Genomic DNA, 27,101 nt, shown 5'->3' on the forward strand with positions numbered 1-27,101 from the left:
AGGGAGTATGCCAGGAAGAACACCGAGGAACTCCAAGTTACCCACAAGAGTGTGGTGTCATCAGTGACACCTCTCCCCTGAGAGGTACCAAAGGCACTGGGGATGCTTACTCTGGGACAGAGAAGGTTCCCAGGAGCTCAGGGGTGAGCAGTGTCATGCCCAAGGGGAATTAGGTGTGTTCTATGGGGTTTCAAGGACATGACCAGCTCAGGAACATCGGGAGGAAGGGAAGCCTGGCCACAAATGTGACTCTGGAGCAACGTCTCCAGACTAGAAGCAAAACGTGGTAAAACGCTCCCTCCCAACATGCGTATATTTGCTTATTTATAAATCGCATACAGGTACAATTGCGCTGATAATTATGTACGTAACACAACGTGCACAGCAGATGATGAGATAAAGCTGAAATCATATTTGACCGTGGGGGTGGTGGCAGTGGGACGCCAGGTCAGACCTGTGCTTCAGTCAAGTCAGTCTGGGGGCTGTGGGGAAGATGGGTGGGGGTGGCTTGAGACAGGGAGGCTGGTTAGGAGGCCATGGCAAGAGTCCAGGCGAGCAGCGATGAGGCCTGATGTAGGAGCTGTGAGAGACGGGAAGTATACACCAGCCTGTGAGTGAAAAAACGGCAAGATTGGGAAGATTTTGGCAACCCCCAACTGGATCTGTGGGATGAAGGAGCGTGAGGCATTGGGGATGACGTGAAGGCTGCCCCGCGGGGTGACAGGCAGGGACTAGGGCAGACACAGGGAGGTCTGGGAGAAGGAGGTTGGGATTGTTTTTGGGGGTGGGGTAGGGAGAAAAGAACATAGCTAGTTTTGGGAGGCAGCCCACAACCACAACCACCAATTTTGTTTACGTGTGACTCACTCTGTCCCAATCTAAATGAAAAAGGGGGGTGGTGGTGAGAGACCTCCCTCATAGGTTACTGCCGTAACGCACACAGGCTGCCCTCCGAGGGGGACCTGCCTGGGGACTGGACAAGGGAGGACTTTCCTGATGGCCTCTGGGCAGCTCCTGATCGGCTGATTCTGGGCTCAGAAGGGAGAAGTGCACAAAGTAGAACATGGCTGGATCGGGAGAGTTTGAGGGGACAAAGGCAGAGGTGGCTGTGCTGGAGACAAGCCCACCAAGCTCCCAAAGGCACCGTAGGATATGACCTGTCTTCTCAGAGTCAAGCCAAGGCTCCCATGCTGGAGAAGCACTCATTTAGATACCTGGGAGCCAAGCACGCTTTGTCTGTCTGGTGAATGCCTTTACAAATCAATCTGGTCTTTTAGCAAAGAGAATCTGAGAAACCTTGAAACACAGAATCACCAACTTTTCATCCATCTAGCACAGAAGAACAAGTCAGCCAATTTGGGGATTACTGAAGAGACAGCATTTCTAAGATGACTTGGGGAAACTGGGAGACATCTTTGTAGGTCATTTCTAAGTCAGGACGTTCTGCTTAGGTACATATAACTGAAAGGAAACATTAGGAAAAGGGCCTCTTGCTGGGACAACGTATAAATTCTAGACAGCAGCAGGGCGTTTGAGGCTCCCATTTTGGGGGGCGCTCAATTCTGGCCCTAAGATGTTGGAGAGAATCCTGAGCAGGGAGGAGACTGCCGAGGGGTCTCCAGAGCATGTTTGTCAACTACCAAAAACTCCCTCCCCCAGCAAAGAAAGGCCTTTTGGAAAGGAGTCCTGCAAAAGACAGGTGGCTAGTTAGCTAAGCGGGTAGAGTGCAGGACCTGGAGTCAGGAAGACCTGATTCAAATCCAGCCTCATTTAGTAGCCAAGTGATCCTGAGCAAATCACTGAACCCTGCTTGCCTCAGTTTCCTCTTCTGTAAAATGAGCTGGAGAAGAAAATGGCAAACCACTCCAGTATCTCTGCCAAAGCAACCCAAATAGAGTCACAAAGAGTCAGACAGCTAAAAAGGCCTGAACAAGTGTTTTTCCTGCTGCTTATCCATTTGGTCTTGGATATGGAACCATCAACCATCATCCATTAGCTTCAGTGTATATGCTGGCCTCCTTGGGCCCCCTGGTGAGTCAGGGGCTGACCTTTCCTCCTAGGCTAGGAAAGGCATAAGCTTCCCCAAGCTAGGAAAGGATTTTTATTGGAAACTGAAGGTTCATAAAAGCAGAAAACGAAGATAGGAGAAAGACAACTCTACAGACACCAAGCTTCAGGATAAAACTGCACATATTTGGGTAGGAAAACATCTAGCAGATGGAGTAGCCTCAGCGGGCAGGTGAGGAAGGAGAGGATGTCCTCAGGCTTCCCTCCTCCCTCACCCACCCTGGTCTCTTGTGCCACCCTGTTCATTGGGCCACCTCTGTGGATGGTGTGTAAAGCCCTTGATCTCACATCTTTGGCCCTGCTTGCCTCCCTCAGCCTGCCCCTGCCCCTCGCTGGTGCTGTCTAACCTTGGTCTGCCCTCGGTCCTCCTTCCTCATCATTCCTTTCACTCTCTTGTATTCCTGGGCCTGCTCTGCAGCTCCTCCACCTCTGGAGCAGCTCCAGTGACTCCCCCACTCTTGTGGGGTCTGCACTACCACTGTCCCTTTGATTTCCTGCTGCACCAGTCCCTAAGCTTGCCCACCTGGCCTATCCTGGCTATACCACAGTCCTGCCACCCAGTAAAGACTCTGCACCACTTTGGCCAGTTTCCAGTTCACGTGATCCCCCTCCACTTGACCCTGCTGCTGCTTGGAGAGTCTTTGTATCCTCTTTGTCAATTCTCCAGCCCACTCCAGTGGCTGCCTCTAATCCCACTCTGTGCCCATGGTGGGTAGGGGCCATCCTAAGTTCCTGCATCCCACTCTGCTTCTCCCTCTCTCCTTGTTCCTTTCGTTTAGCTGCAGAGACTGAGGTGCCTGATCCTGCCTCTTCCTGACCCTCAAACACAGCATTCTCAGACGTGGTCTGCACTCTCCCATCTCAGGAGCCTCCTGCTTCCATATATGCTCAGTTCTTCGAAGGGTGGGAAACCCAACCTTACCTCCCATCCTGTGGCTCTGCTTTCACTGAAAGGAGGGAAATGCCCCCTTGGATGACTCCTCCATCTCCTCCCACCTGAATTCCCTTCCCCACCATGCAATAAGAACAATTTCTCCAAGGCCCCTAATGACTTCCTTATTGCTAACATTCAAGGCCTTTGGAATTCCATTTTTCTGAGTGTGTAGGGGGCTGGCTGCTGCAGTTGACCCTGACCCCTCCTTTCTGCGGTCTCTCTTCTCCTTTGGCTTCTGAGACACCAGACCATTCTTGAACTACCACTTGAGTACATGTTTACATGCTTGTTTTAATAGGTTCTTTTTTTTAAAGTAAAAGAGCATAATTCGGTGGAGAACCATAACAAACACTTTCTCTTACTTAGTGCCGAGAGGTGAGCTGTTAGTGCCACAAGACCAGGACTAGGTCCCAAGGTGGAAGGAAGGCTTTACCCAGTCTAGTGAGGACCAGAGGTGAGAATGCAAACCTCAGGCATTGGTGCACCAAGAGCACTGAATGCTGGACACTGGCCTCGACAAGGCAGGTTCCGGAAGTTCCTCCTCTTTATCAGTACTCACCTGGAGGATTCGCTGCAAGATGGATGGCAGAGCGATGAAGGCTGCCATGCTGTTCAGCACCTGCATGGTCAGAGATTTCAGAGCTGCAACAGTGAGAGAGTGGTATAGAGAAGGACAATTAGCATGAGAAAATGGCAGCTTTCCTGCTAAACTTGTCACTTGGGGAAGAGACACTGAGAGGTTGGCTCCTCTCTAGGGTTGGACACAGACAGCCTACGAGAAGAGAACATCATCCCACTATGTCCGGTGACATTTCACAAAACTATCATGGCTCAGAGCAGATGACCACCACATTACCAGGGCAGAAGGAGGGGGGAGAGATAAAAGGAGAAGAGGGGGAGCTGAGCCAGTCTAAGCGCATGCTCGATGCTGATTTCAGAACAGTTCCAGTGACCTTACATTCTGCGTGTCGAGGTGGGGTGGATGAGCCAGAAAGCTTCTGCGGGACCATCATTGCTTCGAGCAGTGGAAACCAGAGCGCCTACGAGAAAAATCCGACCAAAGGAAGGTAAGGTCTTTTGCTATTGAGAAGGGTAGTCATCATGAGAGCCTCTCCTTAGCCCTTCCCCACTAGGATACAATCCAAGGCTGTGGGGAAGTTTTCCTACTAGTTTTGGTTTATACAGATCCAGATAGTAAATGCATGGATATTTTATGTTAATAAGAACCACAGAATATAGAAATCTACAGCTAAGAGAGATCTTGGAAACCACCTAACTGATCCCTTCATTTTTTGGAAAAAATGGAGAAAGCGAGGCTCATAAAGGTTAAATTACTTGAAAGTAGGCAGTCAGTAAGGGGTGTGGGATGAAAACTGAAGGTGTGTTTCTAATGGTGAGAGTTCTTGACTCTGAAACAAATTCTAACAAAAGCCCTAAATATGGTGGATCAACACAGCAAACCTACAAACTTTCTCCCGATGAGACTCTGGTGCAAGTGAAGCTGAGAGCACAAAGAAGGAAGCAACAAACAAATGCTGAATGCCAGGACAGGCCAGGGAGAGTTCAGAAAGATGACGAATGTGCCTAAGGAGAGGATGGGCCAGGGAGTGTTCACAAGGATGATGAATGTGCACTTGCAGATGTTTGGAATCCAAGGCATTTCTTTTTTTAATTATATAAGTAACCCTCCCTTCTGCCACGTCACACTCCTATTCCTAACAGACAAAGAACCAGAATGGGAGGCTCCTCTGCCTGTTGCAGATTGAGAACCAGGAACACCACTGTAAAAGGAAGGCAGCTGTGTAGGCAGCGTGAGATGGACATTTTGTGCTTAGCTCCTATGCTGCTCGGGGCAACATGGACAGCTCCCAGCCACTGGGAAGGAAGTCTGTCAAGTGAGCCTCCACAAATCTGCTTCATTTCCACTTCATGGGTGTGATGGAGAGAGATGATGGATGGATGTAGAGGAGCAGTTGGATGAAAAGTGGTAAAGGGCAGAGAAGGAGGAGGAAGGGGTGGAGACACAGGAGGAAGAGAGAGTGACAGGACTTTCCCATAAGTTTCAATCAGGAGTTTGAAACATCTGCTTTAATTTTTAAAAAGGGTATTATCATTCTTGTGTTAACAAGCCATAGAAAATGCATTTGGATTTACTTCCTCTTCCACTGAGACATGTCAACCCCACATTAGTGCCTTCGTGATTATATCTTTGAAGGGTAACATGGGGATAAAATAATATAACTTTAGTGACAGTTTAAAAGGCATAGAGAATGAGGAGGGAGGGAGGGGACAAAAGTGTGAGAGAGTAACGGGCAGCATGGACAGATACGTGTCCCCTCTTCAGCAGGAAGGGAGGGCAGGCTTCAGCTGGTGGAATGATCTGCTCTCTAAGCTGCTGCTTCCAGTCACCCTGAGGGCTGGAAGCACCCTCTCCAGTCCTTCAATTATTCCACCTTTCCAAAGGTGGATTCACTCAGGAATCAGGATTTGTCCTGGGCAATGAGCATTCATTTGTTTTTAAGACTCTTAGTTCCTAAATTGTGTTGAACTGAAGAAAAAAGATGAGGATCTGAAGTTTTATTTGTAGCTTTGTTACTAAGTTTATTTGCAGCTGAGATGATTTACAGAGTTCAGGGCATTGTTGCCAAGCTTTCTGGGTCTTTAGAGACAATGAGGTGGCTCAGTGGACAGGGCACCTGGCCTAGAGTCAAGAATTCATCTCCCAGGGTTCAGATCTGGCCTCAGGCACTTCCTAGCTGTGTGACTCTGGGCAAGTCACTTCACCCTGTTTGTCTCAGTTTCCTCATATGTAAAATGAGCTGGAAAAGGACATGGCAAACCATTCCACTATCTTTGCAAGAAAACCCTAAATGGGATCATAGAGCATCTTAATGGGCCAACCTTTCTGTACTGCTGTGGCAAAAAAGGGGCTTATCCTAGTGTGTAGCTGAACACTTTAATATAATATCTGAGAAATAAGAAAACTGGTCTCAGCCCCCTTGTACCCATTCCACAAAACTCTCAGGTCTTAGGCCCTGCTATAAGGTTTTTCCCCAGTTCCCCACCCCACCTTGGAAAAATCACTGTTGGCAAAAATGTAGCTGAGAAATTGTACCCTCACTCCAGGGAGAATTCCAGTGATTTAAAAAAAGGCTTGGCATGGAACTTTTGTTTTTCTTTCATATCTAGGCAAGTGGGAGTGGGGTGGGGTGGGTGCAAGGGGTAGAGGGCTAGAGCACAGTTGAAAAAGACTTGAGTTCAAATTCAGCTTCAGACAATAGTTGTATGACTTGGCACTTAACCTCTGATTTTCTGTTTCCTCATCTGTGAAAAGGGGATGATAACAAAATCTACCTCACTGGGTTGTTGTGAGGAGCAAATGAGATAACAATTGCAAAGCACTCTGCCACCCTTAAGGTGCCCAGTGAATGTGGCTACCATCATCCCCATCACCAGTGGCAGCAGGCTGGAAGCCAGAATGACAAACAGTAATTCTGCCCCTCCTATTTTTGTGTGACCCTCAAGTTAAAACCATCCACAGGCCTTTCACTTGCTGCTTTCTGATGGGGAGTAGTGGTCAGATTTGGTGCTTAGGCTGTCGTCTGCCACCCCCCCGTCTACCCCATTGCTGGCAGTCAGAGTACTGGGTAGGAGAAAGGAGAAAAGGGTAGGGCCAGGGCTATGCCGTGGCCTACACCATGAAAAATGCCTCTGTTCCTCACTTGTCACAATGCATTGCATCAACGCCCACCACAACAGGCTCTTCATTCCTTCCTGTTTCCTGAAGGGAGTCAGCTTCTCTGTGAAGCCCCTCCTGATCCAAGTGTCCCACAAACTCCTTGGTGCTACTTCTGGGGCCTCATTTCCATTTCCACTAGCAAAGACTGGAGCGGGGGAGAGTGGCTGACATTTCTTTGTCCTCCCTATATGGGAGACTCTGAGAAATTCAGCCCAAGGCAAGTGGGCTAGCTTTCCTGATGCAGCACAGAGGACAACTCAAGGGTTTGAAGCCTTCTGCATGAACAAAGAGGCCGAGCACTCCTGGTAATAATGTCAGGAATCTGTTACTCCTGGGAGCACTCAACAGTGATTAAAATCCAATTTAATTAGACTCAGGTGGCTGAGAGGGCAATGTAAAAAGAATTAATTCCTCTTTCCAAACCTGAAAAGCCTGCGACAGCCCTGGAGACTAGCGAGGCACCCCTCTTACCTCTCGCTGTTGCTGGTTCAAACTCTGTGAATTCCTTTGGCAGAGGGCGATTGTCTCCACCAAGATCTCTTCCACGTCCTTGAATGAGGGGGTCTCTCTTGTTTCTGGATTGAAGAAGAAAAAAAAAAGATGGAACACCTCACAGGAAGGTCACACTCCTCACTTCCACCCCACTGGAGGAAATGAGATTTGTATTCTCTATCCAACTTCAGGTCTTTGCAATGTGTCATCTATGAACTGGGACCTTTAGGCACAGGAATGGATAAATGACAGGAAGGTCCATGGAATAATAAAAAAATGGAACAGAATTAATGATATTCCATGCAAAACCTACCACGTCATTTTGGAGAAGTGAAGCCCGGGCTTGGTCTCTAGTTTAGAGACAGCAGACCCTCATTTTTCCACCAGAGGGTGGATGAACCACCAGACAGGTTAGCAAATCAAACTGTCTCAGGTTACCCTAGCTTCCCTGTGCTTCCTGCCAAGCTTCTGGGGCCCTACTCCATTGCTAGGTGATGTGTGGTCAGGGAATGCAATTCTCTCACCCTATGGAAAGCATACTGAGAAGGGTGTAACCCATCTCAGTGCACAGTCCCAAAGCCGTCACCAAAGCTGCACCCCCAAGTCCCCTGGGGATCCTTGGGGGATGGGCATCAGCTCTGGTGTGCTAACGGCCCTGAAGACAGGCCAGCTGAGAATAGCACACCTGAGCAGTCTTACACTGTGGGTACGCACTTCAGACGATTCTGCTCCCTCCAAGATACCTGTCCCTACTCCCACCATGATGAACGCAGAAGGAGACGACAAACATAGATTTATAGGGCACCTGTCTTCTCACTGGGAATGGCTGGAGAGACAACTCTGAACTGTTGAGGCAACAGGGGGAAATAGCTCTTGCAACATTTGCCACAAATCTACCGAATTTGCTCTTTAGGAAGCTTGTGTTTAGACCCTAATTACTCTAAAAAAGATGCTCATAAATGTCACAGATGTGATCTTGGGGGTCAATCAGGGATACTGCCTTCAACAAGTATTTCCTGTGTTCCAGAAAGCAGCGTGGTTCCTGTCTTCAAGAAACTTATTATCTGATATGCCAAAGGTCAGAGAAGGACCAAAGTGTAATCAACAAGGCATCCTGGGAGGAAGTGAAAGGATGGATGGGTTAATGGGTTGAGGTAATCTAAGGCCAAGTTGGCAACTAAAGAATCAAAAACTAGTGATCAAAAAACTTACTTTCACTTTCCTTTGTAAACTCCTCGAGTCTGCTTTGTAGTCTCTAGGGGATAAAGGAAATGGTTCATATTTCTTGTCTCCCAAACACTTAATTTCTTTTTAAAAAATTAAAAAAAAATTTATTGACTTCAAAATCCCCTCATCCCATCCCCACCCACTGAGAAGCCAAGCAATGTAAAATCCATTATACATAGGAAGTCACACAAAACATTTCCACATCAGCCATGTTGCAAAAAATAAAAGCAAGAACAGAAAGTAAAAAAAATGCTTTGATCTGTGCTCAAGAGTTCCTCACAGTTCTTTTTGGAGAGCACTTTTCATCAAGAGTCCTTTGGAATTGTCTTGAATCACTGTCTTGGTCACGGTAGCTAAGCTTTGCACAGCTGATCACTGTTACAATGTTGTGGTTACTGTGTACAACTGTTACATTGTTACAATAATGCTGTTTACGATGATCTCCTGGTTTTGTTCACTTTACTTTGCATCAGTTCATATGGTTCTTCCCACCCTTCTTCTGGGAAGGGAAAGAATTCGGAACTCAAAGTTAAAAAAGAAAGCTAAAACTAAATAAATAATGAACTTATTCATTTATTTTTAAAGAATGATGATGGGAATTCACAAGGTCCTTCTAGTAAGAAAGAACAGAGGAAAAGAAGCAGAAGCTGGCTCTTCCATGCTGAGAGGCACCCCATAACAACAGAGGTTCACTGCCCTCTCAGGGCATACGGCCAGCAGGAGGTGGAGCACCTCCTAGACCTGTCACATCTGACGGCTGCTAGTTCATGTGAGCCAAGACGACATTGCCCAAAAGAATCTAGAAAGCCCCTCGAGGGCACAGTGATGTTTTCATTACTGCTGACAAGAAAAGGCAAGAGGCTGAGGAAAGAAAGGCCCACTGGGGAAGTGAACGGCTGTGGAAGAAGGTGGGGCCTGAGGGTGGGACTTCTGGAACATGGAGTAAAACACAGGAGGGGCTTCTGCCCAGAGCTGCGGTGTATGAGCACCAGGAAGCACACACACTGGCAGTTTTTCAGATTTACTCAGAGGTAATCCAGCCTTGGTAGGATGATGCCAATGACTGGCTTAAGGCTCTGGAAAAGAAAGAGGCCAGGAAAAGGCCACAGCAGCACCAAGCAGCACAGAGGGGCACTGGAGAAGCCAAGAGGGGTGTCCATTCAGATATGGTCGTTGTACTAGGTGGCCATGCCCAGATAGCCTGCCAAGAACAAAGAAAGAGGCTGGGTTTGGGAAACAGATGACAAGCCTGGCATGAGTACCTGATACAACAGTGATGAAGGAGGCTCATTATTCAGACATCTGCTTGAATTCTCTTTCAGCCAAAAGCAGATCGACTCATACACTCCTGACTTGCCTTAATGATCCTTTCATCCTTCAAAAGGTGGAAGCTGCAGACAGGAGGACCTCCTATTCTGGATCTGAATTTTCCTAGCATAGAAGAGCTGGTTGCTAGGGTAGAAAGGAAAGGAACTTTAGGGGATGGTGACCATTCCATCATAGGACTGATCTATGGCAGAGAATTGTCTGACATAAAGCTGGGTATTGTCTGATACACAGCAATATATCCAGCACCTAGGACTTCAGTGTGAAAGCAGGTCATAGCCTGGCCGTGATTTACTTGCTAGATAAGCTGTAAGGCTTATCTGAGGCTCAGAGATGTGCACTGACTGTTCAGGATCATACAGGGTCAGAGGTGGGATTTGTACCCAGAACCTTCTGACTGCAGGCCCAAGCTTCTAGCCACCATCCAGCACTGCCTGTCTTGATCTGATATGCACCTAGATTCTGGGAGATCGTATTTCAAAAGGTTCAAGCAGGATATCATAGACTAAAACTTTATGGGGTGAAGTAAGCCAAGGAAAGAAACAAATTCCTCAAGAACAGAATTCTGAAGGCACAAAGAGAAACCTCCCATGAGGAAGGGGAAAAGGAGCTATCCAAAGAGACTGAAGTGGGGTTAGAGGAAACATATCAGCAAACTCTGCCAAGCATCCTCAGCTGGGTGCCTCTGTTTTCACCTTCTCTACATGTTTGTAAAACCAAAGCGTAGTATGGTCCTTTTCAAAAGGGCCAACAAGTTGTGGTATATGACTATGATGGAATGTGCTATGAGAAATGACAAGCAGGATCCTTTCAGAGAAGACTAGGAAGACTTGCATGATCTAATGCAAAGTAAGGGGGTAGAACCAGAAAAATGTTGTACATGATAACAGCAACACTGTATGATGAACAACTGGGAATGACTTAGCTATTCTCAGCAATACAATGATCCAAGACAATTCTGAAGGACTAATGATGGAAAATGCTGTCCACCTCCAGACAGAGCTGATGAACACTGAATATACAAGGGCCAATAATCACATTTGCTGGTAGTTTTACAAATCTGCTTGGAGATATCCTAGACTTGGGGAGATGGTGCCTATGACTGACATATGGCTCTGGAAGGTTTTTTTAACCTATTTAAAAACAAACAAAAAACATTTCACTGTGAAAAAGAAGGTTCCAGAAGAGAGAGGATGGAGGCAGGAAAATGGTAGATGACGAAGAGAAGACAGAGCTGCTCGTTTCTGAAGAATGACCTCTGGTCTGTGAAGGACATAGCAAACATGGTGGACAGGGAGTGATCCCTGATTTAGGGAAGGGGATACTAAGAGTGCAAACCGCCCTGAGGATGACACTGAGGCAGTAGCCAGTTTGAATGACATCCAAGTCCTGAATGGACCAGCTGGTATCTGTGCTGAGCCCCTGTCACTAAACTTCATTGTACCATCATTGAGAATTGGGAGAGGTTCTGCAAGACTCCTACATTCCCAGAAAAGGAAGAATATGTGGGCCACTAAATGTAGGCCATCAGCAAGTCAACCTGATCACTGGCGAGCCTCTGGAACACTGATTAAAGGGATGGCCAGTGGATATCTTGAAAAGGAAGCAGTGATCACAAAGCACCAGCATGGCTACTGCAAGATGGGTCATGTCCAGTAAAGTACACTGCCTTTTTGGAAGGTTATTTGCTTTTCAAACATGCCTGACCAGGGCATGCTGTAGATAAGAGCTGTCCTGGACCGCAGTGAAGCAAAGTCTCTCACGCTGTTCTGGAGAAAAGACACACAGATGTGGGCTTAACGAGAGTGCTGTGAAGTGAGTTCAGAAGGGGGGATGGCTGCCCCCCAAGAGCAGGCCTCAGTGAAAAAAGCACACCAGGAGCTGTGCATGTTTTGCTTGTTAGAGTTTTTATCAGAGACTTCGAGAAAGTCACAGATGGTGTGCTTTTAAGCTGGGAAGCAGAGCTAATGTGCTGGCGGATAAGGTCAAGATGCCAGAAGGCCGTGGTGCGCAAGAGCTTTGGGTGAAATTGGATCATGCGAAACTAAGGAATCAACGTAAAGGATTGTGCTCAGGTTCCAAGATACACTCCCCAGGAGCCCGAGATGCAGAAGGCCTGGCGAGAGAAGTCCAGCCCCCAAATCCGGGAGTTTAAGTGGACTGCCACAAGCAGAGTATGAGTGGCTAAGGAAGTCAAGGAAATCAATGTGACCAAGACTCCTGGGTCACAGGACCCACAAGGTGGAGTGATAGACATTTTCTTTGACTCTCATGACCTCCCAAACCCCCTTGAAACAGGAATTATGGAGGAGCAATAAAACAGGTTCAGCTGCCTCCAAGGTCTGGGACACAAGCCCTCAAACAAAGTAGAAAGATGCTCAATTAAGAGTGGAAGATCAGTGTCTGACCTCTGACCCCCCCCCCCCAAGCCAGGCTGAGCATCCCACACTTGGACCCTCCTCTCTCCCTGCTGCCACTGAGATCCGAAGGGCAGGAATTTGCTCAGGCCACAGCAGGGCTCGGCTGGAGAATGGAGGAGCACAGAGAGTGGGAATATAACACACACCTGTGTGAGGCCCCAGCAGTCCCTGGAGGCAGGAACATGTTGAGATCGACTTCCCCAGGGAATCAGTTTTTCTTAAGCACCTACTGTGTACCAGGCACTGTGCTGAGTGTTTTACAAATACCATTTCACACCAACCCTGGAAGGAAGGTTTTACAGGGGAAGAAACTGAGGCAGGTAGAGGCTAAGTGACTTGCCCAGGGTCACACAGCTAGTAAGTATCTGAGACAGAATTTGAACTCAGGTCTTCCAGGCTCCAGGTCCAGTGTTCTATCTATCTACAATAGATAGAACCAGATGCCAAAGAAGAGGGAGTCAGAAAGTGAGTAATGGGGGAAAATAAGGTAGAAAGACTGAAATGACATAAAAAATCTCAGGAGGAAACAAACCCAATCAAAGACCTGGAACATAAGCAGATAAACTAGCATAGAACCTGCTGAGAGCAGATGGGAATCTGGTTCCAGATCCAGGGAAAGAGATCAGGTGTCTGAATAAATATCACAGGACAAAGGGAAAGGAATCAACACTTGGCAGGACTGAGGACCCTGTGGACTCTCAAGAAAGCCCAGACCCACAGCGGGGGCTTCCTGAAGGGTTTAAAATAGAAATTAAAACTTGTGAAAACAGAATCTGTGACCAGCACCACACCAATAATTAATGGAAAAGAGAAACTTGACTCCAGGGTGGCGAGTCTAACTAAAGACACAAAGGAGGAAAGCAGATTGGGAAACTGATGCAAACCCACGGAAGTAAAGGACAATCTGGAAGAAGAGAGGCAAAAAGCAACAAAACTACAAGAAAATGTGATCTCTGCCCAAGCAAAACAGACTGACCCAGAAGATGAGATGTGGAGGCAGCAAAGGGATTACAGGTTGCCCAGCAGAATGTGACAAGTTGAAAAAACCTGAACACTATAACAAACGACAAGAAAACGGCCTTGAACTTCTGAACGCAGAAGACAGAAGCGACAATCCCCGGAGTGCAGATTGTTTCCAAACGCAGCACCAACGCGCTTGGTGGCTAAATACAACAGCTCCGCAAGTGACCAGGACAAAGACCTTCAGATATAAAGAAGAGAAAAATCTGAATAATTCAAGACTACTCTGCACCCATCAGTAATGGTAAGAGGGAATGGAACAATGTGCTCCAAAGAGCAAAGGAACTCAAGATGCAGTCCAAGTCCTCAAGTCTCGATCTAATCATAAAAGAACAAATACATTCAGTAAGAAAAGAGGCCTTTCCTAGATAGAAAACTGCTCCTCAAGAGAGGATCTGGTTTTCAAACATGCCGCAGAACAGAAATGTGAGAAGAGTGAACATGTTCAGACTCAAGGATAACAAGTAACAACAGAGAGACCACCAAGGGAGTTCTTTCTAAATGTACATGAGGAGATAAGGGTGAAAGCTTAAGTCAAATAGAAGTGAAGGTGAAGAAACAGGCCTGAAACATCATGAATTAAATCTCACAACATCCTGCCCATGGGTGAGTCACTGTCTTTTGTTTTGGGGTTTGTTTTTTTTTTTGGTGGGAATAAATTAGAGAAGGGGAGGGTGCATCAAAGGCTGAGAGAAGAGGATGAGAACAGAGCAAAGTGTGTGAAGTACCTTAATCATTTCAAAGGCTCAGAAGGAAAGGAAAACAACCCCTTTAGTTTTTCGGGAAGAGAGCCTATGGGAGAGTGAGTGTGGAGGCAAAGGGAGAGACTGAGAAGGGAGGAAAGAAAGGCGTGATCTTGTCTCATCAGCCAGCACAGAGCAGGGAGCTTGCTGGTCAGTGGTTTTAGGGAAGGGAGCACCTCTTATTCATCTTTGCATCCCCATTAGCATCAGCACAGGTCCAAAACAACTATGCATTAAATTCATGCTGGTCTCACTTAATGGTAAATTCCTAACATTTCCTTTTAATTTCCCAAGTGATTTGACTCAGTACAGTATGAGGTTGGGATACCTTCCTAATGAGACAATGGAAGTGTGTGTGTGTGTGTGTGTGTGTGTGTGTGTGTGTGTGTGTGTGTGTGTGTGTGTGTGTGTGTGTGTGTGTGTGCTGGTATGAGAGAAAAGATAAACCTGTACAGAAAAAACTGTCATGAAGGGGGAACGTCCATGGTTGGGTAAACTGCCACACCCTCTGGTCAGAGCAATTTGGCTTCTCTAGGTGGGCCTGCTGGCCCTGCTCATTCCTGCTCGTGTATGGATCTTCCAACCACTACCATGGCCCTAAGCTTACATTTAAAAATGGGCCTGGAGACATGTGCATGGCCAGAAGAGTACAAACTTACTCAGATAAGCTTCTGAATTTTGTCTCCCTGCACACCATTTTAGCACCGGAAGTATGGTATCCAACAGTTTACAAGAAGATTCAAAATACAGTATTTTCACTGTGATGACCATCTACCTCCTATGTGTTCAAGGACCAGTGTGTAGCCACAGTGAGGCAGGATCACCACCAGAATGGCCACCGGGTGAGGTTTCAGTCCAGAGGGCTCAGAGGCTGGCCAATCCCTGTTAGTGCAGGGGAAGCCAAGACCCTGGATCCTTGAAATACTGCAGAAGTGTGGGCCTAGGGAGGCTGCCCATAGGACTTTCTGCTTAGCCTGACAACCCCACAGCTGGATTCTTGGAATCCACCGTCCTCCTCATCCAAGTAGGCCCACACCTTATCCCTGGTGAGATGAGAGCCAGTTCCATCTGAAGACTGCCAGAGGCAGAGAATCTTTCAATCAGCTTGTGAAACTCATTTTAAAATATAATATGATTCACTCTCTCAGGATGTCAGCTTACCTCAAGCATTATTAAGAACGCACCATGAACATCTCCTTTCTTCTCTAAGAGGTAGGCACATACTTCAAGCAGTTGGTACTTCTGGGTAATCTAAAAAGGAAAGATTCTGGTTTTCTTAGTTTTTTATGCTGAGGATGTCCTCTTAGCATCAAAGAAAATGATGACAAAGTTAGCAGATTGGAAAATGAGAGCTCTGCTGCCTCACCAACCTATTTCTACAGGCTGGGACCTCTTTTTCATTCATTGTGATGAGATGACCTCTACTTAAGAGACCTGAAATTAGCAACAGTCCAGTCCCACACGAGTCTTTTCCAGAAGAGAAGGAGTAGCTGACTTCCAGCTCTAGGTTGGGGACCAGGGCACAGGTGTCCCCAGGGATAATGGCATGTCCTCAGTGTTAGTGCTGTGTCCTGCTTTCAGTCCAGGACCTTACCTGAATGGTCTCTTCCAGTCGGTAGGACTCGAGGACTTGTAGAGTGTCAATCACTTGGTGAGGGTTATATTGACACAACAACTCAATGAACTGTTCTGTGATGCAAGGGGTCGCCTGTAGGGACTCTTGGTTCATGGAAATACCTTCCCTGAAAAGAGAAAAGCCACAGGACCATTGCATTGGGGCAGCATTGACTACAGCCTGAGGGGGTGATCAAAGGAAACAACCCAAGGCCGAGAGTCAGTACCTGGGTAGGAAGCCCAATGTAACCCAGGAGCTGGAAGCCGCAGCAGAGCATCCCTGACTAAGCAATGTGGGACTGGACAACAGTCCTTCTCTAATTCCTGAAAATGGGAGGATTTTCTGGCTGCCTCATACAGGCAGCTGATGGATTGTGACCTGAGTCTAGAAGGAAACCAGGACGTTTAGGTGAGGAAGGAGGGGATTCCAGGCATTGGGGACCACCAGTGCAAAGGCAAGGAGTCAGGAGATGGCATGTCCTGTATGAGGAGACCAGTGTCACTAGGTGTGGAGTCCATGGAGGGGAATAAATGTAGAAGACTGGAAAGCTAAGAGAGATTTCGCTTGACCCATTCTGGGGCTCTGTCTGCTTTGTAAAAAGCCCTAATCACAAAGGTCTTAGCCAGATACCAGGAAGAACTTTCTGACGCTAAGACCATCAGAACTTAGCACAGTGACTCACACATAGGAAGTGAATAATAAATGTTTGATGACTGACTGATTAATGTTTTTTTGGGGGGAGGAGGTGGGGAATAAATGCCTAAAGTTTCTTTTGATGAGAAGAGTCTATGTTCTGCTAAGTGAGAGACATCTCTATGGCTTTTGGTTAACCAGGTCAGGATATCACCGCAGGAGGCTGGTGATGGGCACAAGGTGTGCGTGTGCGTGCGTGTGTGTGTGTGAAAATGAGGTGCAAACACCTGCTGATGAATCAAGGCTTTAATTCCTTTCCAAATATTATTGACAAACCATTTATGAGAACACAGGATGTGAACACATATCCCTCTAGGCTTGTGCCTTCACTTGGGGGGAAATGCTGAGGCTGTGCCAGAGATAGGCGACAAACTCATCTCAAGTATTTCGGCAAACGAACCACAAACTAGCTAGATTCCCATCCTGGCTGCTCTCCCCCGCTTGGACACGGGGTCACTTGGCCACGTCTGCTTCCCAAAGCTGTCCCTATGAGCCTCCCACCACCCACTTGTGGGGACGCTTATCCATCCTTTTTTTGGAGTGTAGTTATGCTGGAGTGGAGAAACTGCCCTGTGCCCCATCTGCTCTGCAGACCAACGACTCATCTATGACAGTCTCGGCCAATTACAGGGTTCTGGGAGGGGAGAGGACTCGCTGAAGATCACACAACAAAAAAGCAAAGTAATAGTGGGTTAAATCTCTCAAAAATAGCTTAAAAACACATTACTCTTGTTTGTATAAAGACAGGGGCCTACCAGATCTGTACTAGAGTATATAATGTGTGACCAGCCAAACCACAGGCCAAAGAGGAAAGCCTTGGGCCTAGGTCTCTCTCCCTCCCAGGGCAGCTCTCTATCTACTCCGCCATGGTGCCTTTGCCATATACATAGTAGCCAACCTCATTCTGCATCTCACCCCTGTCTCATCCATTCCTCTGGGAATCTCCATGTGAATAACAGCCCTGAATGTGAGCAAAGCAACACTTGTACAGGAGAGGGGCTTTGTTAAGTGCTCCCCCACACATGACCACCCTAACAAGAAGCATGATCACGGACCAGAGCCCAGGTCGAACATCTTTGTTCCTGATGGCAGGAACTACTCCAGGACAAAGCCCTCTGCGTGTGGTTTTTCTGGAAAAGGAGGCACCTCCAGACCAGTCTTAAAGCAAGGAAGCAAAAGATCTCAAAATTGACATCTTGATTTGGGAATAATTTATAGGAAAAATATTTGATGTTGGATGAAAGGACTAAAACAAAGCTGCACAAATCATCTGGTCCTCCCTCCTGATTCTCAACAGCCACATCTACATCAGGACGTTAGAAGCTGCCTAATCCAATCCCCTTACAGGGAGGAGAGTTATAAGGAAACTGAGGCCCATAAAGATTGAGTGACCTGACTAGAGGTAAACAAGCATTAACCAGCAGAACCAATGTTTGTCAATCAACAAGCACCTAAGGACTCCTGTGACCATGCTAGGCACAGTAATGGGCGGCACTGGGCATGGGAGCCACATCCAAATCTATCACTTTTCCCAGAGCGTCTTGCTGCTCCTAGATCATCAGTCAAGGCGTCTGAGGAAAAAGGTCTACACCTCCCTGTGTGACTTGGTTTCAGTGACTCCAAGCCCTTCTTGGCTGGTTTCCTTCCCTGTGGCGGCTAATCTCAGCTCAGGCCAATAAGTTCCACTACTCTTGGAGCCAGCAGGGACAGCGACTGACCCTTCTTTATATTTGCCATTCAGACTGAGATCGCCAATACATTATTCACGGTACAAATAGAAAGGTACAGTATTATTAATGCTTAGAAAAGAAAAACTTACATAAATACTTTAACTTAAGAAACCAAATTGCTACAGGCGCTAGCAATTCGGCACTTCATGAATATCATAACCTGATTTTCTAGCTTTTTACTTAAAATCATGTTAACATCATCACAAGGCTTATAATTTTGTGCTAATTTTTTAAAAAAAGCAAAGTAATAGTGGGTTAAATCTCTCAAAAATAGCTTAAAAACACATTACTCTTGTTTGTATAAAGACAGGGGCCTACCAAATCTGTACTAGAGTATATAATGTGTGACCAGCCAAACTTCTTGAAAAGTCTACACTGGCTAGCTCTGCCTCTTCTCTCACTCCTCTACTCTCTGCAAACTGGTTTTGGCCTCATCACTTCACCAACGCTCTCTCCATGGCCACCCAGGATCCCTTGTGATCCCCAATTGGATGATCTTTTCTCAGACCTCATGATCTTGATCTGGCTCCAGCACTTGACACTGGGGACCTTTTGCTCTCCTTTGGGATCCTCTCCTCGCTGGGCTTTCAGGACACGTTCCTCCTGGTTCTCCTGCCCATTTACTCACTCCTTCTCAGTCTTATTGGCTGCTCATCGCCTGCATCATGCCTGTAAATGAGGATAGCCCCTGAGATTCTGTCCCAGGCCCTCCTCTCTTCTCCCTCTCTCAGTAATTTCATCATCTCCCACAGATGACTCCCCTATCAGCAGATTTCACTCCATTTCTCCTGAGCTTCATCCTGACATCACCAAGTCTCTGTTGGACCGAGCTGGATATCATGGAGACATCCCAAATTCACCTTGTTCCCAAAAGAATCCCTCCCTTGGCCTCCCCAATTCAGTTGCCCCTCTTCCCAACTTCCCTGTCTGCTGAAGGCGCTCTCATTCTCTGATCCTCAGACTCATATGTTTGGCACTATCATGAGGGCTCACTCTTCCATTTACAGAGCTAAGCAGGTGCCAGACTCAGCTATTTCTGCCTCCCCTCCTCACTTCTCAGCCAGGTGATCACACAGCCTCCCACATGGCCTCTCTGCCCACTCCAGTGTCTCCTACATGCTGCTGTCAAAGCAACTTTCCTATAACCCAGATGCGACCATGTGCCTCTCCTCCATCGCTCCCACATTTCCCACACCAACTCTTGTTCAGTTGTTTCAGTCATGTCTGTCTTCTCATGACCTCTTTTAGGGTTTTCTCGGCAAAGATACTGGAGTGGTTTGCCATTTCCTTCTCAAGCTCATTTTACCTGAGGCAAACAGGGTGAGGTGACTTGCCCAGGGTCGCACAGCTACTAAGTGTCTGAGGGCAGATTAGAACTCAAGCCTTCCTGACTCCAGGCCTGGCGCTCTGTCCTCTGCGCCACCTAGCTGCCTACCAGCTCTAGTACTTCCTTCTTGCCCCAAGGATAAAACACAAACTCTTCTGTTGAGTCCATCATAAGTTTGCTCCAATCTGTCTTTTCAGACAACAGACCTCTCTCTGTGGTCCAGCCAGGCTGGTCTTTAGTTCTTCCCATACATGATCTCTAGTCTCTAGGCCTTTGTCCTAGCTGTACCAGATGTCTGAGCCAGGCTCCATCTACTTCCTTGGCCTTTCTTTCTTCAAGATGAGCTCAGACCTCCCCTGCTGCACATATCATATCCCTTGATAAGTGGCATCTCTCTGCCTAGACCCCCTTGGATTTAGCTGCTCCACATTTATTCACACTGATTAACTTCACACTCAGGCTAACTTCATTTCCATATGTTCTTGGTGTCTCCCCACATTGAATGTCAGTCCCTTGTACCAAGGGGCTCATGCCCTGCCAGGGTCAGGCCCAGGGTGCTGCATAATCAGTGCTGGATGATTACCATTTTTGCCTTCCCCAGTGGTGTGTAAGCTCCCACAGGCTGGGCTCTTTCATTTTGGCCCGTGTCTCCTGTGTCTAGCCCAGTGCCTGGGACATGTGTGAAGTGTTGACTGGAATGGTGGAGAGGGGCCGCCGGTCTCATTCCAAGGCCCAGCTCAGGCTGCAGCTTCCGTGAGAACTTTCCTGAGGCCCCGCAGCTGTTTGCGTTCTTGTTCCCCAAATTGCCAGCGTATGTATGTTCTATTTATCTCTTTACATGTTCTATTTTTCAAGCAGAACAACCCTTGTCCTCAAGTACAGGGACTGTTTTGTTTGTTTTGAGGGCCTGGCACAAGTAGGTGCTTAATGAATGCTCATGGAATTGTACTGCTTTTGGACGTAGGCTTGTGTTGAGGCAAGAAACCAGACCAGATGGCTTCTGGGGGTCCATCCTTGCTTTACCACCTTCTGGCAGTGTGGACAGCTGCCAGTATTTCCTCACATGGCCACAACTGTCCTTTCAAACTGTCCATAGCCCCAGGAGCCTAGCCATGCTTGTAACCTTCATGTGACAGTGAGGCTCCCACCAGGGAACCTGGAGGTAACAGGACGCCTGGGCTCCCCAGCTCCAGGAGATGTGGGGAGTCTTTGCTTCTCTTGTCTCGGTGTAACTGACCACCTCAGCAAAGTGATGGATCCCCTGATGCTCATGAAAAGTAAATTCTATGGCTTCAAAGACTCCCTCAGCAGAGGCGGGCAGAATGGATTTCATAAGCAAAGAGCAACAGGAGCTAATGATATTAAGAATGGAAAGAACCATTTGTCTTTATAGCTGAACTCAATAAGTGCATGGTTCCTGTGCTGGCCTCAAACCACAGAATAAGGAAAATGCTGGCAGATCTCGGGGCTCCCTCAAATGAGCTGCTGCCATTGGATGCCCAGCAGAGCAGGCGCAGGAGGGGTGGGGTACACATTCTTATCTTGTCCTCATGGGTGGAGAAGGCCTCATAGACCCTGTAACTGAAGCAAGGAGGCCAGAGTCCTTCTGTAAGGACAGACCAGCCATCCTGTGGGAATGGAGAGATCACACCATCAGACAAGAGACCTTCTCTGTCAGTCCCACCTGTCTACTTAGTTCAAGAGCTATCATCACTGGACAATGAGCTGGGCCCAGAACTGAATGGAAGGATCAGCCATCTTGCTGAGATCCCTGAGCCATGCCAAGCTATGCTTATCCTTGAAACATCAGTATTTCCCCAGGGATATGCTATGGCCACAGATGACAGAAAGTGGGACCTCTGAAGAGTCACAGTTACGGGGCACATGAGGCACATTTATAACCAACCGTTGATGGTGTGGCAGAGTCCACATAATTCTCCACCCTTCCTCCATTTTACAGATGAGGAAACTGAGGTCTAAAGCAGGAAATTGCCCAGGTCTTAAGCAGCAAAACCAGGATTTGGGATCAAGGTCTCAGGCTTTGGAACTAGCACACTTTCACCTATACTGTGAAAGGTCTCATGTGGCTGGAGGAGGCAAACCAGCCATGTGTCAAGAATAAGATAATGATGGACAGCTGGAGGGTTGGGTCGGTATTCAAAAATGAGTCCAAGAATGAGAAGAAAGTCCCCAGCTCTTTGGGTAGACTTTCTGTGATGAATTTACAGAAAATCATGGCCAAGATTCATATGGTCTGAACAGGCAGAAAAAGTGGCTGGGATCTCTGCGCACAAAGGAGACATGGCTTCATTCATTCAATACTTTTTACTGTAAGGCAGTGCAAAGTATTTACAATGTAAACACAAGCTAGTCTGGGGGATGGACAACTAACTGTATGTGTATTGGGGGTGGGGTGGGTGGGAGGGATACAGCAAGAAAGACCTTGCCTCCAGGTGGCCCAGCCTGGAAGAAAGTCTGAGGCAGAGCTGAGGAAGGCCTGAAGGGAGGCCCATGCAATAGTACGAGGGTGGGAGATGGAACAGGCCGGGGTCCAGACCTGGCTGGGATGGGGAGTCCGTGTGGCAAGTGTGCAGAGTGAGGCGTGTGTTTGGACAATGTAGGGATCTGCTTTATCTGATGCTGAATTTGTTAAAAGTGTTTTCTTTTTTATTATTATTTAGCTGGGGGAAGAAGATAGTGAGGGGAAGGGAAATATGGACTCATGAACTGAAAAGATTACATTTAAAAAGTAACCCCAGAAGGTGCTTATTTAATGGACTGTCTTCATGGCTTTCAGGATACTGAAGAAAAAAAAAAGAACACTGAAACTCACTAAACTACCAATGATTTGTCTTCTTTTGTTTTTTTTTTTCTCAGTAGACCTAAAGTAATATAAAGGAACATTAGAGAACTATTTATCAAAAATGATGTGGGGCCCAAATATTATTTAGATCACTATCACTGGGCAGATTTAAATCCAGTGCCATGCAAGACAATACAAGATTGAAATAAAGTTTATCAGCATCTCCATGATGGGGAGCAATAATGAGTATCCATAAACTAAAGGGTAAACCCTAACAAGAAAAAAATGATTTTCCTATAAAGAAGTCATCGCGTCTCCCTCTGGGGCCACGACATACACCTTGTGAGACTGTACACATGTAAATTGAATTGATTTTCTAACCATGAGATCCTTGTCCAAGATGCTGGAACAAGACTGGAGGAGATGAAACACGCCATCCCGACACATTCATAGGAAATGAGACCAAAGAGGCCTAACTAGCAGAAGGAAGGTTGTCCTTGGAGAAGCAGATCAGGAAGACGGAGGAGCTGGTATCACCACCCCCCAATGGCCAACCAAAAACAGTATTTCATGGGATTCTTGGTGGTCTTTCAGTGCTTGTGGTAGGGACAGGCAGTGATACCACAATGGAGGCAGTTGTGACTTAAGTCCCTCTTGGAGAGGACCGAGCACAGAAATTTTGTAAAGAACTTGACAAGATGCTACGGAGCAAAGCAACATAGACCTTCACATTTAATGAACTCAACGAAAAAGCAGCCACATGGGATGATGAAGAGAGGAGGAAGGTACTGGATATGGCATGCAACAGGTGGTGAGAGACAGTGGAATGATTTTCAAGGCTTCTCCAAGGAGGGAAGATGTCAAAAGGATGGAGAAGATCAGAACACTGTTAATAGTGATGATGACAGTTCATGCTTATGTGAGATTTAATGCAGAGCACTTCCCATATATATGATATACATACCTACACTGATAGTAACTCCCTATCACAGTTGCTATGAGGCTCAAATGAGGTGACACGTACAGCATTTCGCAAACCTCAGGTGCTATAGAAGTGCTGGCCACACTGCTGGTGTTGGTCATGGAGCAAGATAAGGGGCCAATGGGTGGCAGAACCCAGATGATGTTCTGCTGTCCACCAAGAACCCAGAGGCCTGGAGGAAGCCCTGCGGCCCAAAGGGAGACACCCTATGGAGGAACAGGCAGAAAATAACCCCCAGGAGAAGGCCCAGAGGGGCCGAGACCTGCAATGGGGGACAGAAGTAGAAATGAATCTGGCACATTCACAGCACGACTGAAGCTGGCTTTCTTTGGAGCAGAGAGCACAGATGTTTTTGAGAGGCCACTGACTCAAAGACTGAAAAACTATGTCAGGCAGAGTAGCTGAAGGTCAGCTACCATTTCAGGCAGGGAGCAGTTCCCCAAAACAGGCTTTGACGAGTCTGACAATGAATGCAGGGCAGAACCTTAGACAAGACAAGGCTCACCAAGCCAACCCCTCACAACCAGCCTGGAAGCCACCGTCACAGAGGCCATGTTGGAAGGAACCATGGAAATCACTGGGTCCCAGCCGTTCACATTCAGCACTCTTGCTCCTGGGCACTGAGAAGTCTCCATGTCTGACCCAGACCCTCATACCACAGCTGCTTTTGGGTCACTATCAGCCTCAGCTGCTGGTGATTTTCTTGGAGTAGGTTGATTGTGGCACCTACAGCTTGCCTTCCCCTCCCCATCTTCCTAATCCAGGGGGTCACTATTGATTCTCACATCAAATACTTCATTTCATCCTCTTCTCATTACTAGTCTTTGCATAACATTTATAATATACATGACTAAGAGTACAGTACCATATGCATAACATTTATAACAAAAGGAACATTCAAATGTTAGGGGGTGCACATTCAGAAATGCAGATGCTCCCCCCCTCAAAGAAAAAGGTCTGGGGAGTCTATCTTGCATTGTCCTTGCTACCTCTCCAAGCGGGAGACTAGACAGGCCATCAAAGGGCTGAGGTTGCTTTGATTCCTATACATGGCCACAGTCTATGGCACCAGAATCAGACTGCAAGACCGAAGGAATGGAGCTTTACCTCCCCCCTCCCCTTCGCTCCCCCTTCCCAGAGTTCTTGAATTAGCAAGCTGTATGGGCAATGCATGAATGCTCGAAGGGGGGTGAATGTAATGGGCTTCCCAGCTAGGAGAGAAGACAGCTTTCCCTTGGATGGAAACCATGGCTTTGTTTTCTAAACCCAGATGACCTGTCTTCTAGTGCACCTTCCCAACAACCCTGGGAAGCCCAGATGCAAAGACTCAGTGGGAGACCCATGTAGAATCACCCTCCAGAAGCTCTATTTGCCTCTTGCTCAGATCCCTCATTTTTCCTGCATTGTTCAACTGACCTTGATTTTGATAAAGGGCCTCAAAACACAGCTCCCTCCACCCCCTGATCCTTTTCTTCAAAAGAAATAAGCCCTCCCATCTAAAGGACCCCCCAGGAATGGCTCACAAAGGCTGCAGTTCTAGTACCCAAGAAAGCCCCCTAGGCAGAGGGGGTGGGGGTATGTGGTGGCTCTCCCTTCCTTGGCATAGCCCTCTCCCCCTTAGCTTCTCTCCATCCCTTTGTATCCCAGAGCAACACAAAGGACTCGGGCATCTGGAGGCAAATCCAGGAGGACCTGAGCAGGACTCCAGGGGCTCCCGTGAGGAGAGAGCAGGCTGGGCTAGGGGGAGAAGACGTCCCAAGCCACAGAACTGGCAGAGGATGTGAATCCTTTAGAGTCTCAAATCAGGCAAGAAATTTGCTTCTGGAGGCTTAGTTACTTGCAAACACCCAATCCTTTTGTGTGCAGATGTTTCCCTAGTCTTTGTAGGTCAATTAATTCGCTGGCTCAATTATTTGCATTAAGCAGGATAATTTTGGTAACTTAGATGTGGCCCCAGAGAGACCAGCAGGAGAATTCAATCTGAGGCTTAGATTTCCTTACTGATGCCACTTAAAGAAACATTAAGAAAACAAATCCACAAAATAGTGGCTGGTGACCATTGAGTCAAACCCCAGAAGCAGAAGATCCAGATGCAACCCTAGGGATCCTGGCACCCTGGTCCTCAAGGCCATCCCCAAGCCCCACAGCTAGGAAAAGCCAATGGAGTTCTGAGAGAATTGAGGGGGGGAAGGGGAAGGGACCAAGAAAAGATTCTGTAACACCAGAGGAAGCTCAGGAGACCCATTGTCTGACTCTCTGCTGGTTTTCTGTATAAGGTGGATCAAGGCTAAAGGGAGGCCTATCAGAGATGCGGAGCCTGAGGGGGATGAAGGAGGGACAAGGTGAGTGACTGACAGGCTGTGGGGAGGGAGGGGGTGAGGACGCTCTCTGAGAGGAGCAAGCTGGGGAGGGAAGTGACCAGGGTGAAGGAAAGGGAAGGGACCTGATGAGGGGGGAAAGAAGCAGGCTAGTGAAGACTGCCTGTGAGGTCTGGCTCCCATGAGCACAAGCCAAGGCACAGAACTGGCTGATGCCCCCCAGCGGAGGTGCTGGGGACCTCAGGAAGGCAACTTCAGGGGAGCAGGGACCCAGCCACGCATGGTGGAGAATAAGGTAAGGTCTTGTCTAAGTCACATGTTTAGAATGGAAATAATAGTGAAGCAAGGTCACCTTTTGGAAGCCCCTGGGACTATGATCCTTTCCTGCCTTGAGTCACAAGTTGTGCCGGACTCTCTCTATAGGACACTAATGAGTTCTGGCCAGTGGGCTGGACGGGAGAAGCCCATGCCATCCCACCTCAGACCATAACGTCCCAGGCGACATTCTGATGTTTAAGGTCACTTTCCAATTCAGGCAAACTCTCAGATTGAACAGAGGAAACAAGTGAGTATTGCCTGGGATCCAATTCCATCCCTGTTCCTCTATCTAAACTATTCAAAAATCAGCCTTAGCAGAAGGGGTGAGAGAAGGTAGTCTGAACCATGTCTCTGAAACAGCCATTTATGAAGGTCCAAACGAGTGAACTCGGAGGGCCTGTGAGAGCAAGGGAGACACCGTGCTCATTCTGAAGCAGGGTGCTTCAGACAGTGCTGGCCTGGAGGTCAAGGAGGGTCCTGGGTTTGAATCCAGCCTCTTATCACCCCCACCTGGGTGACTGACACCCTGTTCCATGGACAGAGCTCATCCCTCTGAGACTGGGGCATAATAACAAGGGGGTGGGGAGGACCAAAGGAGAGCTTGCACAGAAGCACTTTCTAAAACAGGTAACTATGGCCCTACCTAAAACATAGCCAGTGGCAGGGTGGCCACCCTGCTGAGGCATTTGCAGCAGGACATCTCCAGCTTGTTTGCACAATATGTTGGGAATTACCAGAGTAGCCATGTTCCCCGAGGACAAAAATGCATCCAAAGGCAAAGATAAAACCCTCTTTGGCTGATCTTGCCCAGCCTGAGCCAGCCCCATCAGTGCAGTCTGAGGGAAACGATACACCTACCTTGGGTCAAGAAGGCTCCTCAGAAACTGGAAAAGCAAAAATGGATTCTGAGAGGGAAACAAAAAAACACAAAAGAGAATTAAAACCAAGCACATGATCAGCAAAAAGCTCATGGAGGGTTCTGCCTTGAGGCTGGCACTAGGAGGCAAGCCTGGTGAGGACACCCCCACTGCTTGCAGAGATAGAGCTCTGGGAGTTCTTGGGGATATAGCCCCATGTCCTGAGGGCTTCCAGGCAGCTTAGAAAGTATCAAAAAAATCACTTTCTCTCATCCTCCCTTCCTGCCACAATGAATCCTGCCAGAGGAGGCTGGTGACCAGTGCCCAGGAGGGCCCCAGCGAAGATGGCTCCACTCCAGCACCAACAGCATCACCCCATCTTATTGGGCCAAGCGGTGCATGACTGTTATCATGGGACTGAAGGAGAAGTGCAGTCAGTGCCCCTGAAAAGAATAAAGCTAAGCCAATGGCCCGGCCCACAGTGACCAAC

At 47.6% G+C, this 27,101-nt stretch overlaps 1 protein-coding gene across 8 annotated transcripts in view; it reads right to left on the reverse strand.

Annotated features, from left to right (window-relative positions):
• Positions 1 to 27,101, reverse strand: part of VPS8 (VPS8 subunit of CORVET complex) — a 163,310-nt gene that overhangs the window by 36,824 nt on the left and 99,385 nt on the right. For all 8 annotated transcript variants that reach the window (XR_011973980.1, XM_072640418.1, XM_072640419.1 and 5 more), the window contains 7 exons: positions 26,613 to 26,659; positions 15,563 to 15,710; positions 15,130 to 15,219; positions 8,445 to 8,487; positions 7,212 to 7,315; positions 3,960 to 4,041; positions 3,561 to 3,643 (listed from right to left, as the gene is read on the reverse strand). Coding sequence is in view for 7 of the 8 variants with exons in the window: in XM_072640418.1 (XP_072496519.1) it covers positions 3,561 to 3,643; positions 3,960 to 4,041; positions 7,212 to 7,315; positions 8,445 to 8,487; positions 15,130 to 15,219; positions 15,563 to 15,710; positions 26,613 to 26,659 (597 nt within the window). In the remaining variant the exon portion in view is untranslated. The remainder of the gene's footprint in view (positions 1 to 3,560; positions 3,644 to 3,959; positions 4,042 to 7,211; positions 7,316 to 8,444; positions 8,488 to 15,129; positions 15,220 to 15,562; positions 15,711 to 26,612; positions 26,660 to 27,101) is intronic.

This window comes from Notamacropus eugenii, chromosome 2, assembly GCF_028372415.1.
Source record: "Notamacropus eugenii isolate mMacEug1 chromosome 2, mMacEug1.pri_v2, whole genome shotgun sequence".
In the NCBI taxonomy this organism is placed as follows: Eukaryota; Metazoa; Chordata; class Mammalia; order Diprotodontia; family Macropodidae; genus Notamacropus; species Notamacropus eugenii.